At 35.2% G+C, this 20,789-nt stretch overlaps 1 protein-coding gene and 1 long non-coding RNA gene across 2 annotated transcripts in view; both read right to left on the bottom strand.

Annotated features, from left to right (window-relative positions):
* LOC309476442 overlaps positions 1–20,789 on the bottom strand; it is a 75,516-nt gene that overhangs the window by 32,000 nt on the left and 22,727 nt on the right. The window lies entirely within an intron of this gene.
* LOC309476784 (uncharacterized protein) lies at positions 1,367–19,401 on the bottom strand. Its single transcript, XM_082139938.1, has 14 exons — positions 18,807–19,401; positions 16,454–16,496; positions 12,023–12,223; positions 9,587–9,670; positions 9,325–9,411; positions 9,080–9,172; positions 8,709–8,792; positions 8,303–8,386; positions 7,725–7,790; positions 4,800–4,856; positions 4,272–4,441; positions 3,623–3,687; positions 3,313–3,407; positions 1,367–1,516 (listed from the first exon to the last, which is right to left on the bottom strand). The coding sequence occupies exons 3-14, from the start codon at positions 12,213–12,215 to the stop codon at positions 1,395–1,397; spliced, it is 1,200 nt and encodes a 399-aa protein (XP_081996064.1). The 5' UTR covers positions 12,216–12,223; positions 16,454–16,496; positions 18,807–19,401; the 3' UTR covers positions 1,367–1,394.

Genomic DNA, 20,789 nt, shown 5'->3' on the forward strand with positions numbered 1-20,789 from the left:
CAACAAACCAGGGTCTCCCACTCAGCTGAATAAAAGTCTACATCATTTTTTCTTATTTTATGTACTGTAATTTAAATGTTTATGTTGATTTTGATATGTTTAAAATATGTTGTAAATAGTTGGGGGGAAAAAGTTATAGAAGAATTTGTTTCATGTAGAAATTATGACTGTCATTACAAAAATAAACAATGTCCCGAGCAAAGAATTCTCTTGTATTTACACATTTAAAGTTGCATAATTTTTTTTTCCTTTTAAAAAATATAAGTGAAAAAAAGTTAAACAAGAATATATATAGGCTATATATTTCTCAATGATTCTTTCAAGAGGAGAAAACAGCCTGTCCATTCTCTCTTGTGCTCTCCTCGCCTCTGCAGTCCCATGTCTTCTCTAATCAAGTCCAAAAACTCGTCCTCTCTGTCTTGCCTTCATCGTGGTGCTGGTGCTGATGCTGCTGGTCCTGGTGCTGATGCTGATGCTGCTGCCTCTGGCTCTTCCTCTTCTTGGTCACACACTGCTGAACTCGGCCCTGGTGTGTCCTCAGGGATTGAGGCAATGAGGGTGCAATGCCTCTGTCCCAACATATCATCCATGAGGACAAACCAGGGCCAAGTTTCAGCAGTGGGTTTCCCACTCACACCCTCTCCTGTCCCAGGACACGTGCAATCCTAAGGCAGAGCAAATTAACCATGGCTTGTTAACAACAACAGCACAATACATTTCAGCAAAGATGTGATCTCAACTTTCTTACTTTGTATTTTTAAAATCATATTCATGAATACTCAAATTTGGTTAAGCACAGCACTACAAAAACACATAAAAGTGAAACCCCAATGCCTTATCTACTGCTTTTCTTATTGTTGTGGGCTTTATAGGGTGAGTGATATTTCTTATTTACACAAGTTAGACAGACTAGTGCATACCCACCCAGCAAAAACTCGTTGAAAAGACGTTGAAAAGACGACTTTGCAAGACGTCTAAACAACGTTACATTTTGGTTGAAAAGTGAAAGGTGAAAAGCCGTCTTTTTCAGGTCGTTGAAAAGACGTCTATAAAAAGACGTCCATTTTAGGTCTAAATTTGGTTGAAAAGTGAAAGGGGAAAAGACGTCATTTTCAGGTCGTTAAAAAGACCTGATTAAACCTGGTCGTTAAAAAGATCCGAATTTCAAGCATAAATTAATTATTATGTAATAATAATGTAATATGTAATAATATATATGTAATATATTCATTATATCCTACAAAGTGACGTCATTCACCACTCTATATAGATTCATCATATTATACTAGCCTATATATTATTATTAATAATAATAATACTCAAAATAGAACAAATGACAAAAAAATAACAAGAAAACATTTATTGACACGTCAAATACACACGAACAACACTCATTATTCGTTTGTAGCCACATATCCCCCACCGCCAGATCGTCCAGGGGCATGTTTAAGGTGGTCTCCCACGGCTTTGTATATTTCGTGGTCAGTGGCCTTATTATTCCACTTTTTGATTGCATCTGTAATGATGACAAAGAAAAACATTAGTGTTCTGTTCAGTTTGTTACTAACAAGAATTAAGAGAGGCAACGGTACACAGGCTTTTCAGTTTGGTTCGCATTTTCGCATGAGATTGCAGTGATGGTTTAACCACTGCACCTGCAGAAATAATTTTTAACCTAGATAAATGTGCGCTATTATTAGGTGCATATCCAAGTGTTTGTGCGGAATGTGGAGCGCGCACTGCATGACATGGTGGAGGCGCCGGCGAGGTCACTTGCATTTTCCTATCAACAGTGGAAACAACTTAAAATACTCCATCATTTCTGGCCAATACTGAAAAGAATAATACATCAACTACAACTAATTTATTTGTGTAAACTCACAATAACAAGAAAACGTGCTTTTCTAAAATAAAAATAAACAAACAGGGGGCGCTTTCTTCTTGGCGTGACACTAAAGCGCTTCCCAAAAATGAACTGAAACACTATACTATACTATGCTATACTAGCCTCACAGACAGCCTCACTAAAGCTTGAAACGCCCACTTTTAAACGAAAAAATCCGAATCGAAAGCCGTCTAATCGTGTAATCTGACTGAAAGATGCATTTCTTTAAAGGCGCATCTACTTTACAGCGGAGATGTAGGGTGATATGTTTGCAGCCGCTGATTTAGAAAACACTAATTATATTATTAATTAATAGACACTTAAAATGCCTCTTATTTTTTTCTGACATATTTATTATCAGCCTGCTTTTGTCGGTGCTTTGCGGCAAGATTTATGAGTGCGCTTGAGCGCGGAAAAGGCTATTCCTCCATGCATCCAGTATTTAAGCAGAGATTAATATAAACGTGCATATAGACTAAAAATCTTTAGCCTATATGCATGACAACTCTAATCAATGCATTTACTAGTTGACATTATTTAATAATTATTAATTAGCTCTTTGTGTTAAATTAGTATAAGTAGTTAACATAATTAATGAACTAACAAGATAATAAAACAAAGATTAAATTAAGATGCTAACTATATATTTCTATATAGCATTGTTTGTTCCACCACGCAAAGGACTGTTTTTAAGGTGAGAATCCTTTATAAATGTGAAGATTTACTGTATCTTGAAGATTGCTGTATTATATTGTATCTTCTGTTATAAAGATGTAGATTGGTATTTCGTTAATAAAAATAATAAGCACATAATGCTGTAAAAAAATAAACAACTTATGTTCTGTTAGATGTTAGATGTTTTGTGTTTTGACTACTTTTTGAATTTTGTCTAATTATATCTCTATGTAATGAAGATATATTATCCAAAATATAATAACATTATATATATACATTATATTACATTATATAATTTTGCCTGGGGCCCCCACTCTTAGTATTAGTTACTAGGCCTAATACCCTTTCAGCTAAAAGTGATTAGAGGGGATAATACTACAACTTACAACATTAGATGAGATGCATTTTTGTATTTGATGTATTTTAATTCATTTAAATTAGATTTTTATTTTTAATTGATTACATTTTTATTGATTGAATAATTGTATTATTATAAATTATTAAGATAAACATTTTAATTATAATTTAATATTTATTTATTTTTGTTTAATAAAAATGCAACAACAAACAACAAAAAGATGATGCTTTGTTTCCCCCCCCTGCTGTACTGAAAACCAAACGGTGACTTCAAAATCTGAGGTACCAAACCATCATTTTTGTGTACTGTTTCTCTTCCAATCTGTCTATTCTAAATGCTCTGTTACATCACTTTGAATTCCATAAAGCACGCTCAAAGTAAAATCAGAATATACCTATCACAGTGGTGAACAGTGCTGTTGACTGAAATGCTTTTTTTGAGCCGTGGCCCTTCATGTTGAGCTGTGCCATAAGATTGTTGGTCATCAGCCTGAAAGAAAGAGGGGAAGAAAGTGGTGGGAAACAGAGATGGAGAAAAGGTGATCAGTCACCTCCTCTACTCACACCTCCTCTACTTACACCTCCTTGGTGCAAGGTAGCAAAGAGGAGATGTGAGAAGGGATGAGTCAAGGTAACAGGCATTTCTTTTATTATCAGAAATCAAATCTTTTATGATTAAAGAAATGAATGCTTGATCGTACATACCTATCCAAAATCTTTGTTGAACAGTCCCTGATGTTTTTGCCTCCAACTTTACTTAACTGGGTAATCTAAGAGGAAAAAAGTAAATATCATTATTACTATACAATATTGGTAACAAACATTTTCAGTCCTTGCATTAACCTAATCAGTTGAACTTAATTTTATTGGTTAGGACAAGTCCAAATGTGTTTGTAAATAGTGTTATAGTAAACACAGTTCTGTATTTTCAGTAAAGTAGAATTATGAGTATACTATTGTCATCATTGCATTGTGCATGAGGGACCAGGAACACAATTTAAACACATAAATTTAATATATTTATGTACAAAAATATTTACAGGTAAATTGTAGCTACTCACTAACACTAACTGTCACTAAAACTTATTAAATATAATATGTATTATTATTATTGGTGGGGTTTCACTGTAAATAAAATAAAATAACAATGCTGCAAATATTGAAATAATTTTTGAGAAAAGCTAAATCAGTCATTCTAGGCCGCAATATAAAAATAAAAACAAAAACAAATCCAGGACTGATTGAATAAATTACATTATTACCGAAAGTAAGTACTTAATGTTCATTGTTAGCACAATTTTTTTTTTTTTTTTAAAGAAAAGAATAAGCAAACTGGTTAATAATTCTATTTTACCAGAACATCTCTCTCTTCATTATTTTGAAGCTTCTCCTCCAAGGTGTTCAGCTCCTCTATCAGCTCCATTCTTCTGATGTGGTACGAAGAATTATTAGGTTCTGCACTTCCAATCCTCTGGACCTCCTGCATGATCTCCACCAGCTTTTTGAGGACACATTTCTGGAATTCTAAAAAGTTAAAAACATTTGACAAGAATATTAATGATCAACTATATAATCAATAATAAATTCAAATGTCACTATATTAAATTATTCATCTTGATATCAGTAATGGAATTTGACTAGTAAACATGTGGTTTACCAATTCTTGGTATCAAAACATTGGGAAATCACTTGTGGAAATACAAATATCAAAAATTTAATTTCAGATAGTAAAAACTGTAATTCTTAATAAATGTAATTGTTATTGTCTGGTTAATTATCACAATAGGATGCCATTCAAATTCAAATGGTCATATAAAGATTAATACAAAAACAGTATGCTTTATGCCTATCTACAAATATACAAGACAAAGTAATTACTTACTGGATGTGGGCATTGGAAATACATCCATGCTGTGGCCAGTTGGAGCCCTTGGTGTTTCTGAAATAAACATTTAAAACTCAGTTCATACCAAGAGAAAGAGAAAAAATAGCTGCACTTCATATTGCATTTTCAAGATAGGAACTACAAACTAAACAGATGCACTTCTTTTGATTTGTATTTTAATTTTATACTTGGTCATGTTCTACTTGAAATTGTCCACCCCCCCAAAATCAGTTACACAACAATGTAATCTAATTAGTTACCATGTCTAGAATTTGTAATTTTTTAATTTATTTTTTGCTCTGATGCTCTCAACTATTTTCAATGTAAGTCTATGGGGTGGTTGCTAGGGTGCTTTAACAGGTTGCTAAGGGTTTCAGGGTGGTTGCTAATGTATTCTGGGTGGTTGCTACACTCAAAAAAAAAATTTGTCTAAACATAAGATTTATGTATTTGAATTGCATGTAAAATTCCCATGCATTTGGATTACATAGTTGTAACATAAACCAATCAATACTCTGAATGTGATTCATATTTTTAAGTCATATCTAAATGAAACAGATAAGATTTATGTAATTGTATTAATAAACTGAATGTGATTTATATTTGTCAGTCATATGTAAATGAAACAGGTAAGATTTATGTAATAGTACACAGAAAAACGCCCATGTTAAATTAACACTGCTCAGTGTTCATATGTGTGCACACTACAGAGTTAAAGCGGTGTTGAAGTTAATGAGATAATTAAGTGATGATTGAGCATTAATTATGAACACCTGTAGTTAACAAGCAGAATCACTGAAGGAAAGAGAAACACAAGAACTACAACTGACTTCAGCCACAGCCTTAGATGAAATCAACTGAAGAGAAAAGAAGACATTAAATCTGTGAAGATCTCAGCAGAGGAGGATTAAACAACTCCACAAACAGCATTACCAGCTTCACTTATTACTAACCAGACTGACTTTATTTCATTTCCGTTTGAATTAAATCAATAGTTGTATTTTAAAGTCACCATGATGGTGGTTAGCGTTTGCTTTAGTTGGGCTCTTGACCATTGACTCTTTAATATAAAATTTTCTCTGACTGCTATAATTATGTGTTTATAAAACACATTTGTTGCAGTGAAAAAGCCAAGAGAAAAAGAGATCAGGTGATGTTGGCTGTTTATTGATGGTGTTATCATCATATTGTGGCCTGAATCACTTATCTTTTTCAGTGTCTAATGCTTTGATTATTGGGGTTATGTGATTTTGTTTTATTTATTATAGTAGCTGTGTGACCTGACAGCATTAGATCCAACAGTTAATCAAATAATATAAAGAATTTTAAAAACTTTTAGTGCATTGAACTTTCTCTTCTACATTATTACTTAGACATCAAGAATCAGTGTATGACTCTCAACAATGGTGACAATCAATGAAATGATTCATACTGCAGTGCATGCTGGGTACCACAAATCAAAACTCACCCATATCTCCCAGCATGCATTGCGGCATTAATAAATTATGCATCAGGATTTTTTGTATCTTTTGTCACCATTGTTGAGATTCATATGCTGTTTCTTGATGTCTGTGTGAGTCTAAGTAATGCCATAGATGAAAGGTTTTTGTGCACTAACTATAAAAAAGAAGAAAAAAAAAGTATATTGTTTGATAAACAACACTGTTAGATTTCATGCTGTAAAATCAAATGGCTTCTGTTATGAATAAAACAATATTAAAAAGCATTAGACACTGAACAAGATCAGCGAATGAGGCAATTACATGATGATGACTTTGTCATCATCAATAAACAGCCAACATCACCTGATCTTTTTTTCTCTTGGCTTTTTCACTGCAACAAACGTGTTTTATAAACTCATAATTATAGCAGTCAGAGAAAATTTTATATTAAAGAGTCAATGGTCAAGAGCCCAACTAAAGCAAACACTAACCACCATCATGGTGACTTTAAAATACAACTATTGATTTAATTCAAACGGAAATGAAATAAAGTCAGTCTGGTTAGTAATAAGTGAAGCTGGTAATGCTGTTTGTGGAGTTGTTTAATCCTCCTCTGCTGAGATCTTCACAGATTTAATGTCTTCTTTTCTCTTCAGTTGATTTCATCTAAGGCTGTGGCTGAAGTCAGTTGTAGTTCTTGTGTTTCTCTTTCCTTCAGTGATTCTGCTTGTTAACTACAGGTGTTCATAATTAATGCTCAATCATCACTTAATTATCTCATTAACTTCAACACCGCTTTAACTCTGTAGTGTGCACACATATGAACACTGAGCAGTGTTAATTTAACATGGGCGTTTTTCTGTGTACTATTACATAAATCTTACCTGTTTCATTTACATATGACTGACAAATATAAATCACATTCAGTTTATTAATACAATTACATAAATCTTACCTGTTTCATTTACATATGACTGACAAATATAAATCACATTCAGAGTATTGATTGGTTTATGTTACAACTATGTAATCCAAATGCATGGGAATTTTACATGCAATTCAAATACATAAATCTTATGTTTAGACACAAATTTTTTTTGAGTGTAGGTGGTTACTATGGTGTTCTGGCTGGTCACTATGGTGTTGCTAGATGGTAACGGTGGAGTTTTATAGAGTTCTTAACATGTTCTTAGCATGATTTAGCTAATCACTCAGCTAATCACAATTAGCATCTGAAGCTGTAGTGTCACTTGAGTGACTAGAGTCTTCTGTTGGGTCTAATGTATCTGTAATTTACACACACACACACACACACACACACACACACACACACACACACACACACACACACACACACACACACACACACACACACACACACACACACACACACACACACACACACACACACACACACACACACACAGCATGCTAAGGTACTTCTTGCCAACTATTTTATCTAACAAGTTAAATATCTTACCATGTCTAGAAGTAGAATGTGATCGACTGGATGAGTTTGATCGCTCCCTTATTGGGGTGGAATGCACTGTAACACCAACATGAAATGTGTTACAGGAAGACAGGAAAATGTTTATGTTTATGAAATAAGAATAAAGTATATATATATATATATATATATTATACAATATATACTTTTCTTTGTACACTGTGTTGGTATTGTGCACTGTTTTTCATTTGACATTATGTATGCCTTTTTGTTGTCTAATAAAAACAAACATTCAAAATTCTCTTTTAACTAAAGCCTACAAGTGATTTTCGGCTAATGTATATATGAGTAATGTACAGTAATAGTAGTAGAATTAATAATTGCATGAATATTTAAATATGATGCATTTCGTTGGTAGTGTAAAGTTGGATTTATTTATTTATTTAAATATACTGTAAGGAAATACCAATGTTTTGATTATTTTTTAAAAGGCTGTTACAGTTATGACATTATGACAGTGTTTTGGTGGGTATGTTTTAAAAATTACATTATGAGCTCAAAATTATGAACTTAGGTATTTCTTGCCAACAATTTTGATTTGATTATCTTACCATGTCTAGAAGTAGAAGTGGAGTGCCTTCTATGGTGTGATCGAATGGATGAGTTTGATCGCTCCCTTATTGGGGTGGAATGCACTGTAACACAAACGTGAAATGTTTATGTTTATGAAATAAGAAAAAAATCCCATATGATAAAGACATTAACAATATGAGAAAAGTAGTACAATATAAACTCTCCAACATTGTTATAATTATATTTTTTTAAACATATGAACATTGGTGTTCCCATTTGTTGTTTATCATTTACAGTGCAATTATTGTTATAATAACATTATATAGTAGTATAATAAATAATAATAATACAGTGTTATACGACATGCACAATAATATTACAGTGTCAAACAAATAAAAATAAAAACTCCTATTTCTTGCCAAAATTTTGATTTGATTATCTTACCATGTCTAAGAGTAGAAGTGGAGTGCCTTCTATGGTGTGACTGAATGGATGAGTTTGATCGCTCCCTTATTGGGGTGGAATGCACTGTAACACAAACAATTGCAATTTACAGTGCAATTATTCTTATAATAACATTATATAGTAGTATAATAAATAATAATAATACATTTGAACTGGATTTACATTATGGTTTGTTAATACATTATGAGTTACTACATAGTTTAAATCCTCCTTTTTCAATCAGATATAAAGACAGTCTGCCACATGTAGGCGCATATCCTTTATGCAGTGGCGTCTGCATAGGTAGGCTATACACACACTATGTACCAATGGTTCTGCAACAATTTTATCTAACAAGTTGATTTTCTTACCATGTCTAGAAGTAGAAGTGGAGTGCCTTCTATCACTTCCATGGTGTGATCGACTGGAGGAGTTTGATCGCTCCCTTATTGGACTAGGGTTATCTTCAACATATGCAAACAAACAATTAACATCATAATCATCTCCAGAATAACAGCACTTTTTCATGTGATGTTGCTTAGCTCACTTCCATAGCTTATCCCATCAGAACCATCCAAAAAGTGTAGTGATTGTTACACACAAAGCTTAACATTACCTGGAATTTCAATTTCATCATCTTCTGAAGATGAATCTGGCAGCTGTTGGCTCTGAGTCAACTGGTCATTCTGATCCATGGATAATTCTGCAAGAAGAAAAAAACTATCAAACAGGACCTTTTTAATCTGATGTGATTTGAAATTACTTATTTTTTTACTTTTATATTATACAGAGAACTTAAATAATGTGATTATTTACTGTCACTACAATAAGCAATACTGTTCTCTGTTCACTGGATTAAGCTAGCACTCTTGATTTACCTTCAGAAGTGGTGTGGACAATGGTAGCAGGAGTTCGGTTTTTCAGGAGTTCGGGAGGCTTTGGAAATGCCTGCAAATTCTTATCTGAAACAGTCAAAATGGTATTTATACATCACTATGCTGTGATAAACCTAAACTAAACAAAACTAAAATAACATAGAAAATCCTTATTTCTAATAGGTTTCGAGAAATGTATTCGCCCTCACTTGACTTGTTCTTGACTTTTGAGACATCATCTTCTGAGTTAAACGACCCTGCAATTATTACATCAGTAAGCCTTGTTTTTGCAAGTAAAAAAAAACAAAACAAAATGAAGGGCTCGACATTAAGCCTTGACGTGCTTGTCCTTTGGACAAGTAAGTTGGTCATTCCCTTTGTAAAAAGTTGCTTGTCTGGGGAAAAATATAATTTATTCTGTAGCAACATTCTTAGAGTTCTAGAAATTAAATCTACATCTTTGTGATATTTACCCCAAGGACATTTTTTTTTTTTTTTTTACCTTTAACAGGAAACATTTTTCCCCTAATGTTGTAAAATATATGCTTCATCAATCCTAAATCAATACCTACACTGCAAAATTACAAAGACATTAAATAAAGTTTTGCGATTGTTCAAAATATATATATTTTTTCATATACAAATAAGAAATGCTGTGTGTGTGTGTGTGTGTGTGTGTGTGTGTGTGTGTGTGTGTGTGTGTGTGTGTGTGTGTGTGTGTGTGTGTGTGTGTGTGTGTGTGTGTGTGTGTGTGTGTGTGTGTGTGTTGGTCAATATTCGTTCAAATGGCTGATTCATTCAAGATTGAGGCAATTGTTTATGAATAGGTTATTGAATCGATTCGTTCAAACGCTGAATCATTAAGCAATGAAACCCTCTGGTTGAGTGTTGCTGTGAGGTGCAGTTTGGTTCTACTGTGGTCTCTGTTTGGAACTTTTTTCGCTGCTGAAATAGAACAAAAGCAGTCAATATTGCGTCAAAAAAGTAAGTAGGCCTACTTATTTATTGAACTGTTCTACGAAATCAGTCACATTTTCAATCGTGATGGTATTCAGGAAAACGGCCCTTGGTCGTGTAATGTTGCTTAACTGTAGCCTATCATATGCTAATAATATGTAATATGTTCATATATAGGCTACAAATATAAGAACTCCACATTTGGTATTTTTACCACAGTATGTTAACCCGTAGGCCTACTGTGTTAAAAACGCGGAGCGCTTTCAAAGGCCAATGAAAGCTACTGTCAGTTAAGTCCTATTCGGACACTAATTGTTTATCATGGGCTGGGCGGGCTCGTACGGTATTTTAAACATTTACAGGTAAATGTAAATCAGGTAAGTGATTTTATTGCCGCCCGAATCCATAATGTCAGTGTTTTTTCTCACGCAACCCTCGTAAAAATCCCTGGCCAAATTGTTTTTTGACAAACAATGTTGTCAGTTTTTTGGTGGGAATTTAATTGCAAATCTGAATCCACATCTCTGAGTTTACAAGAAGAGATTCAAAATTCACTGTTTAAATCCTTTTTGATCACTACCGAGTACCGTATGATGTAGGGCTACACTTTTATTACTGAAATGCTGGAAAGTATTTACAAGAACGTTCACTATTTCATCGCAGCTCCACATCAGCGAACAAAAAATGGGAAAGAGATGAAAGCACGTAAAAAATTGTAAAAATGGTTATTGAGGCAGCAATTTATGATAGAATTTTAAAATATGTAGGCTAGGCTATTATAGGCTATTATAGTTTGGATTATTTTTTATAATATCCCATGAGTCCTATAATGCAATTTCAACTATTTCTGAAGCGCTTCTTTTATAAAGAACAGCGCTTTCTCGCATAACTCAGTGAAGCAGCCCCTGCACGAGAGAATAGGCTAATTGATTCTCGAGCCCAATGATATCAACCAATTCAGCACCATCGCCACGGACAGCACCGGGTAACGTCGAAGCGGCTTACTAAGGTATAGTTCGGGGAACACGCCTAATGGTATACCTTTAATTAATTTATACCTTAAGAGGTTTCATAGCGCGCTAAGAAACAACGTGATCGGGAAACCGATACCAGTCTACTTGTCTGGTCGGGCATGTAAAATTCTCTTCCACTTGCCCCTTCAAAAAATCCACTCCCGGACAAGCAGACAAGCGTTATGTCGAGCCCTGTATGTATAAAATATTTTGGAGAACAATTATGCACTTACATTCCATATAATCGTCATGTTTCCTCTTTTTTACAACTCTCTTTTTATATGGCATATTGGTGATATTTTCGTGGTCAGTTTGGGCTGATGACGTGTAATCATAAAGCTCACAGTCTTTCTCGTTTTCTACAAAATAAATCACCAAGTTAAATAGAAATGTACAGTAACCTGTATGTAAATAACGCAGAGAAATAATAACAACACCAAATTCAGTAGGTCATTATGTGTATTTGTACCTGATGTCATTTTTATTTTCACCAGCAGGAAAGTGAGCCAGTCCTCCATGGGGTTTAACTTTTTTTTATGGGCTGACTGCACCTGGGTCTTTGGCCATCTCACAATCTTCTCATCTTCAAGGATCCAGTTTTTTGGGATGACACCCTCAAAATGTTTGTCACCCTCAATCCAAACAGCCCTTGCAAAAACCATGTCTGAAACTACAAAAGGGCAACTAAAAAAAAAAAAAAAAGAATGCTTCATTTTTCATTATATTTCATGCAACAAAGGGAAGATGGCATATCCTCCACAGTGTGGTAGACATACAGCTTTTGTTTTCAAGTCCTGGCTTTGTAGTAGTTGTGTTTTAGCTGTGCTGTAGGTACTGCTGACAAAAGCAATGTCTAGGAGTTTAGACTGGCAAGGCTTTTCAAATAGGTTGGAGGTCTGGTGATCTGGGATGACACTGCAAACTAATTTGCCATCTGTTTTTTCTTCAGTTACAAAAGCTACGCTACCATCTTTGAGCAAAAAACAGCTGTCCCTCTGCTTTGCTGACACTGGCTGCATGCGAGTTTGCTTCTGTTTCGTATTTTTTTGTGTACGCTCCTTCTCTGCCATACGCTTTGCCACTTGCACCAAAGGGTTATGGCTGGTCTTGACAAGCTTCTTGATGGTTTTCAGATGGTTCTCAAAAGGGAAAGCAGATATTTCATTTAACGAACAATCAAAATGTGCAACATCTTCATGGAGGTGTTTTACGTTATGCACATTGTAGACAGTGAATTTATTTCCATAGACCTCAGCACTATTGATGACAAAGTGATTAAGGAGGTCTGCTGCATATGGTAGAAAGTGGTTTCTCCGCTCACGATCTGCAGAAAGAAGGATCGACATTCCAATCGTCAGGCAAAGGAAGTGGTGGTATAAATCCTGGTCCACAATTCCATGGAGTATCACTGGTCCAGTGTACAGCAGGAACTGCCGGAACTCGGTGGCTTTCCATCTATCCAACTCCTGAAGGGATCTGGGTTTCCTTGCCATCTCACTGGGCATTGAGTTCCTCAGCTTAATGAGTTCACTGGAGAGTTCAGCTCTCTGTCTCGGAGAGAGTCTACGAGGATTGGGGATCCTGCACAGGTAGTACAGGATGCGCCTCACAACCCCAAGACAAACAAGGTGCATGTAATCAAGAACAAAAGAGCCAACACATGGAATGCCTGCTCTGATCAGTGGTGTCTCCCCATTCTGGTGTTTTGCTCTGTAGGCCATCTGGCTGAACTTTTCATCTGTCCTGCTAGGGGATGTATCCTTGCTGTTGAACACTATTTTACCCAACCATTCACCCTCCTCTTCACACCTCTCACAGCTGTGGTATCCAGTGTGGTAGATTATGTTTTTCAAGAAAGCTCTTGCTGGAGCATCACAGATAAAGGCTTTTATGTGAACCTGTATGACATTTCCATTGTGTTGAATTCCATTTTCCCTGAGCCTCTTAATTTCTTCTACCAGGTCTTGGACATAGTCTTCCAATGGTGCAGGTTTTGTCATGCCACTAAACAGGCAGATGATAAAAGGCTCAAATCCATCAACCTTTGCCAGCATGGGCCAGAATTGAGCAGCACTAGATCTGAATAATGGCACACCATCAACATTAATGGTGACAGCAATGTGATCTGGTGAAGCTGGGCACTGAAGAAGTATGCACCGTATACCAGTTTCCAAACCATAATAGATGTATTCGCCGTTACATCTTGCCTGGCGTTCCACTACTTTTGGAGTACAAAGAAGTGTCCGTGAGTCCTTAGGCAGGTCATTGTGTCCATGATTACGTAGAACTTGGAGCAAGTCATTGAGTGATTTGTGTGATTGATTATTGGTCACTGCCCAATCTGCCAAGTCATTACATAGGTCCAATCTGTTTTCATCTAGGTCACCAGCTATTTCAGGTGCCTCCTCCATTACTTCATCTTCTGTGTCTGGACCTTCAACACTGTATCTTTCTCGATCCCTGCCATCATCCACAGCATCAAACTCGTCATAATCCAGATAGGACATGTCATCCATGAACTCTTCTTCCCTGTCATCCTCAGCTAGCTTCTTTACCATAGAATTGACCTTCCTCCAGTTTTTAAGATAATCTGAGGCCATTTTAACAATGCTACAGATGTCTGTAGAAAAAATAAATGATGACAGTTTTCATTTTTGGGTGAACTATCCTTTTAAGTGTAGACTCTAAAAAATGCTAGGTTGTTTCAACCCAACTATGGGTCAAATATGGACTAATCCAGCCGTTGGGTTACATTAAATTAAAAAAATTTAACCCACCGTTTGGGTTTGTCCATATTTGACTCAAAATTGGGTTAAGACAACCCAGCATTGTTTAGAGTGTACAGACCGCTGGGCTTGTCATTAAGCTTTGTCATGTGTTTGTCCTTCGGACAAGTAACTCGGTCATTCACTCAGAGTAAAAAAGCTTGTCTTGAAAAAAATAGGATTTGTTTGTTGTGTAAATCTAATTTATTTTTTATTACTATTATGGCATTAATTAGCCCACAAACTGAAAAACAGCGTACAGCCTCATGTCCACGTGTAAACGGAAAAAATCGAATTGAAAGCAAATACGGTCTGATTATGTTATCACGTCCGTGTGAAAGGTGCATTTGAACATGATAATACAATAAAATATAATTTATTTCTGTGATTAAAGCTGAATTTTCAGCATCAGTACTCCAGTCTTCATTACATGATCATTTAGAAATCATTCTAATATGATGATTTGATGCTCAACAAATATTTATGATTATTATCAACATTTTATTATTATTGAGCTCACGGTCCCTATTATAATAGCCCTATTACTACATATAGCTATATAGAAAGTTACTTGAAATACTTGAAAAGCATATGAAATGTCTACTTTTAAACAAAACTATTCAAAACAGGAAACTCTCTACTTATGTAATCCGTAGTCATGCATTAATTTGAAGCGTCCGTAACACATTATTATGGTTGTTCAGAGCAAAGCAGTTGGATTAAATGTCGATCCTAATAAACATAAGCGTAATTTAGCTTTGCATATAAAGTTTCATGTTATTTGTATTTATAATTGTTATAAACGTTATCTTTAAAATGCCATGGACGTGACAGTGCACTGAAGCGTTGTGACCTCATAATTTTCTTCATTTCTGATACAGCACAATACAGTATATTGCACACCTAAATGGACAACTTAAAAAGGGTTTTGATCTTTAGGTAAAAACTTTATTTTTTCATGGTATGGATGACATTTGCATGGAATTGCCCGATACATTTTAATTGTCGACAATCAAAAATCGTGATATCGTACATGAAACTCATGAATACAAAAAGTCCATGAAAATGAAAGAACTAAATATTAACAGTATGATTTCTGTGTGGGATGGAGGGGGGATGGTTCCCATTTATTTTGACTGTTACTATTTGACTGCTACTGTCTTGTAGTTACATCTACAAATAAATACTTTAAAATGCATAATGAACACATTTTAGTGATTTCTTAACAAATAAAATAAAATTGCATCCTAAATTTTCACAACACAGATATTAAAAACTATATATCCCTCATTTGACAGAAATAAAACTTTACTAATAAGTCATTGTAACTTTGAAAATATAACAGAGTGGTGGAACTATGTGCTCATGGGCTGGAGCTGACTCTGGAGCGAGCTAACGGGCTGGAGCGAGCTCACGGGCTGGAGCGGACTCTGGAGCGAGCTCACGGGCTGGAGCGGACTCTGGAGCGAGCTCACGGGCTGGAGCGAGCTCACGGGCTGGAGCGAGCTCATGGGCTGGAGCGAGCTCATGGGCTGGAGCGAGCTCACGGGCTGGAGCGGACTCTGGAGCGAGCTAACGGGCTGGAGCGAGCTCATGGGCTGGAGCGGACTCTGAGCGAGCTCACGGGCTGAAGTGAGGTCTTGATGATAGTCTGTGGAGGGCTTGGACGCAGGTTTGGGATGAGCTGGGATGAATTCCACAAAATATTGATTTCTGAACTGTAAGTTAAAACATTAGTATTGTCTAGTTTAAAAAAGGGTAAGGGTTAGGGTTGAATTTGTTTTGTTTGCATTATTTGAGATCTGAAAACACTGCATATTTGTTTGCAATTTTCTGCAAAAAAAATGTATCTAAATGACAATTTGATTATTTGGAATTTGGGAGAAATGTTTTCAGTAGCTTAGAATAAAATAAAATAAAATATTATTTTTACTCAAAAGCATACCTATAAATAACTTTGCAGTGTTCTCTTAATTTCTGAATCTACGTGAATATCCTATGGATAGTTGTCTCATCACAAAAAAAAAAAAAAAGACCAAATATAAATATTCAATGTAAGTTTAAAAATAAAATATACAACATATATTACTGACAACACATTTAAGAGCAGCTAAGTAATAGTATAGCCTACTTACCGTGAAATTAAAACTGATGAGGCAGAGGAAGACAATCCAAAATCTAATAAAACAAAGAAGTGAAAAATATATATTTATCAAACCTGGTAACAGTCCTTAAGTTTCATGTATGCTGCATTATGCCAATAAATACATTGGATTTTAATTTGTTGCTAGTAATTAGCATTGTTAGTATCGAGCATTTTCATGTAAATAAATGCATTGCTTCTCCACATGTTCACTGTAAAAGTAGTTTGTGTGCTTTCATGGGCTATGTGAGAAGAATTTTTGCAAGCGAGTCAGAAATTCTGGGTTCATCCGCACTCGAATAGTTTTTTTTTTCTGTCTTCAAAACCGAATATGTTCATCAGTGGTTGTATGTCAAGCAGGGACACGTTTGTGTGAGTTTTGTTTTGTGATTTCACCAGAACAAATAGAAAGACTCCGCAACGTCGTTAAAGCGCGTGTCCGTGTGGACTGTGCGCGAGTCACAACTGAGAACACTGTATCCGCGCGCCACTTATAGCAGGCAAGGAGCACTCTTGATTTAAAAAACTCCGCTGGTTAAATGGATATGTTTTATTTATTTTTATTAGGTACATCCTTGCCGCAAGATGTTTCAAAAAGTGGTGGGGACAAAATCGATCAGTCCTGCTGAGTTTTGCTCCAAACCTGATCAAACTCTCCTGCCAATCGCTTCCTATAGTAGCCTAACCTATCGCTTCCTAGCCTAACCTAAAATCTGTAGGATTGTGACCCTTGGAAACCCTACTACTAGCCTACTAATAATAATACTGTTCCTCCAAAGTAACGTTAACATGGCAAACAAACTCTAACTAAAAGAGCGCGAGCGCGTCTCTCAAATGACGTCATACATCTAACGGTATTTAACGGAAGATTGTAAGTTAGGCCTATAAGGACGCTTGTAAGATGTACATTTACAAGAAAAAGATAGTCAATTAACCTTTACATATCTTAATATGTTCCTTGATATTCACTTTTATGAGATAACTTATTTTTAGTGGTTAAAATAACTTAGTTGAGAAAACCAATCAGGCTCACATTCCCTCACAGGCTCATCAGGCTATCCCATATAACTTAATTGTATTATTTACTCTGGTCATATTGTTAATTGTCATATTTGTGATTTTATAATTCATATTTTCAGTTGTAAATGTAATTTAAATCAATTGGTTACATAGGCTAGGCTACTTGAATACTCACATCTCTGTATCCGGAAGCAATGCGCGCGATAAGCACCGAGACAGCCGCTTATATACCCTCGGCCAGATTCGCGGGCTTAGCACGCGAGCAAAAATTCAATTTTTTTATATTTTCTTAATTATGTAAAATGTAATGTATACATTTATTCCAATCTTTTGTTATATTATTCTGCCATTAAATGACACATAAAATAATTAATTAATTAAATTAAAACTGATGGAGTGTTTTTTTTTTCTTTCTCTCTTCTGGCTGCATATTTTTTCTTATAATGAGAACAGTGGGAATGCAATTTTTTGTGTAATATTATACCCTGGTGGTATCTCTATAATCACTTTTAGCTGAAAGTGTATTACTAACTAACAGGCAAACCAACACTGAGTGGGGGCCCCAGGCAAAATTAGTTTGAAGATTTACTGTATCTTGAAGATTGCTGTATTGTATTATGTCTTCTGTTATAAAGATGAAGACTGATATTTCGTTCATTTAAAAAATAAGTACACAATGTCGTAAAAATTAAACAACATATGTTCTGTTAGATGTTTTGTGTTTTGACTAGGCTACTTTTTTAATTTTGTACAATTATATCTAGGCTATGTAATGAAGATATATTATCCAAAAAAATTATATATAATTATATATAATAGGCTATATATATATATATTTCTGCTTAAATACTGGATGCATGGAGGAATAGCCTATTCCGCGCTCAAGCTTTATATAGATATATTTCTCATGTATTTGAGGCTAGTATACGCTGTGTTTCTATTTATTTTTGAGACGCGCTCCAGTTAACGGAGACCATGAAAGCGCGCCCTGATTGTTTTATTTTATTTTACGAAAGCACAACGTTTTATTGTTATTGTGAGTTTACACAAATAAAAGTAGTTGCGACAGATGCATTATTCTTTTCTGTATGGACAGAAATGATGGAGTATTTTAAGTTGTTTCCACTGTTGATAGGAAAATCCAAGTGACGTCGCCGGCGCCTCCAAAATGTCATGCAGTGCGCGCTCCACATTCCGCACAAACACTTGGATTTGCACCTAATAATAGCGCACATTTATCTAGGTTAAGGTTAGAGCGAGCGGCCATGCCAGACGGAGAAGTCATTTTCATGTTTAACAAATCAAATCATGCATTTTCTACATACCTGCTGCGAGTAAGCGCTGCTCCAGTTTGAAAAAGGCGGCTGAGGCGAGCTGGTAACCGCATAACCAGCGTAACGAGAGAGGGGCCCCACTAAGGGGGATGCAGAGATGTTGCTGCGTCTTTATATTAACATTCCTGATTGTTTGAATTATCAGCCCTCGGGGGCCCCTTAAAATGCGGGGCCCCAGGCAATTGCCTGGCTTGCCTGCCCTATTGGGGCGCCATGGTGTGCTGGGACAGGTACCGAAGTTATGGCTGTAATGAAATCATTTAAGGCAAGGTGCAGCACACAAAGCATAAGAGATTTTGAAGAAAAAAGAAAAAGAAAAAAAGATTTGTCATGTTTTTTGTTGTTTTTTCACCCTCCAAAAAACAGTTAGGCCAACTTACTTCAAACATAACCCAAATGGAGATGTTTAGCACTGTTCAATGACACTGTTCATTGCACCTTTTTGTAGCCTATAAAATGAATGTGAATTGGGGGTCAGTTGTCCCCCTTTGCTATCTTCATTTGTGTTCCTCATCTCCAAGTCATTTGGAACAAACATTAACAATAACAACATTATTTTCATTTCTCTGGTCGAATGTTCATAAGGATAAAGCAATTTCTTCACACATTGATTGTGTTACATAATGCAATTTTAATGGGATTTTGGCAATATTGCGATTAATATTGCGATTAATATTGCGATTAAACTTTCACTCGTGTAAACACAATACTCCGATCAAACTAATGTGATTAAGCTCATTCACATCTTGTATGTTCAATGTCTTTTTAATAACATCTTTAAAACATGCCTTTTAAATTTCTTGTAAATCTATTTTAAGTTGTGAATGCTTACTTGGCTTGCCATTTAAACATGTTAAAACAGTAATGCTTGAATAATTACACAGTTGTACAAGTTTTATTGACCATGTTTTTAATTTTGTGGAGCTGTTACTTTCCTGTTTAAATGGCATGCCGTTAAAACTGAACATTGTTGTTATATTAAGTTGTAATTAAAGAACTTCTGAAACAAATTATATTGTGTATTTTCAAGTCACTGACGTTTGCCTACAGAACAACTGGCTCTTCTCCCTTTTACCTAAACTCATTACTTCAGACTTACGTGCCATCCAGAAACTTGCGCTCTGCAAGCGAACCCAGAGCTGCTGAGTCCATAGCACTTTCAAGAAACGGCTGAAGACGCTGCATCTATTTTTAAAAAGTGGGTGGGAACCCGCATCTTTTTCGGCAACACTTGATCCATTAATACTAATTATTTTCTATTCTATATCTATTAAAAAAAAGTACATGTAAGCGTTAGATTAAACTGGGAAGGGTCATAGCACTTGCATATCTGTCCTATTGTTAGTTTCACTGCTTTGTTCTCATTTGTAAGTCGTTTTTGGATAAAAGCGTCCGCTAAATTAATAAATGTAAATGTAAAAAATATTCTATAAATTGAAGAATATGTACTCTTTAATTACCATAGTGCCAACACATTGTCAGGTTACACTTTGTTATCACCAGCATGGTGCAAAAGGACTATTAACTTAGATATCACAGCAACACATACTCATTTGTATCAGTACTGGATACAAATTTGTGTATAACTTAGAAGTTAATACTTGTTCATAACCACTTTAAGCAACGTCGTATTCTTTTTATTTTGATAATTTTATTTACGTCTTCAACAATGTTATTAAAATGTTCAGGCACTGAGACAAAAGGTTGATATCTTTGTGAGTATCATTCCTTTGGTTAAAGGAATTTCCCATGACAATCTCTTTGAAGTGAAGTGTCAGAATTAGCTTCACCCCGAAGCCATTTGCTTGTTGGTTGCAGCTGGGGTTGTTCCATGTTAAAATAATTTCCTTGTTTACAATCTTGCTTCGTTATAGAATGAATCAGCGTTTTAATGAATATAAAAATAAATAAAAAAAACACTAAAAAACAACAACAACAACAATAAGGTTTAAATAAAAATGAATAAAATGTCAT

Source organism: Leuciscus leuciscus (assembly GCF_965113295.1).
Source record: "Leuciscus leuciscus genome assembly, chromosome: 15".
NCBI classification, from domain to species: Eukaryota; Metazoa; Chordata; class Actinopteri; order Cypriniformes; family Leuciscidae; genus Leuciscus; species Leuciscus leuciscus.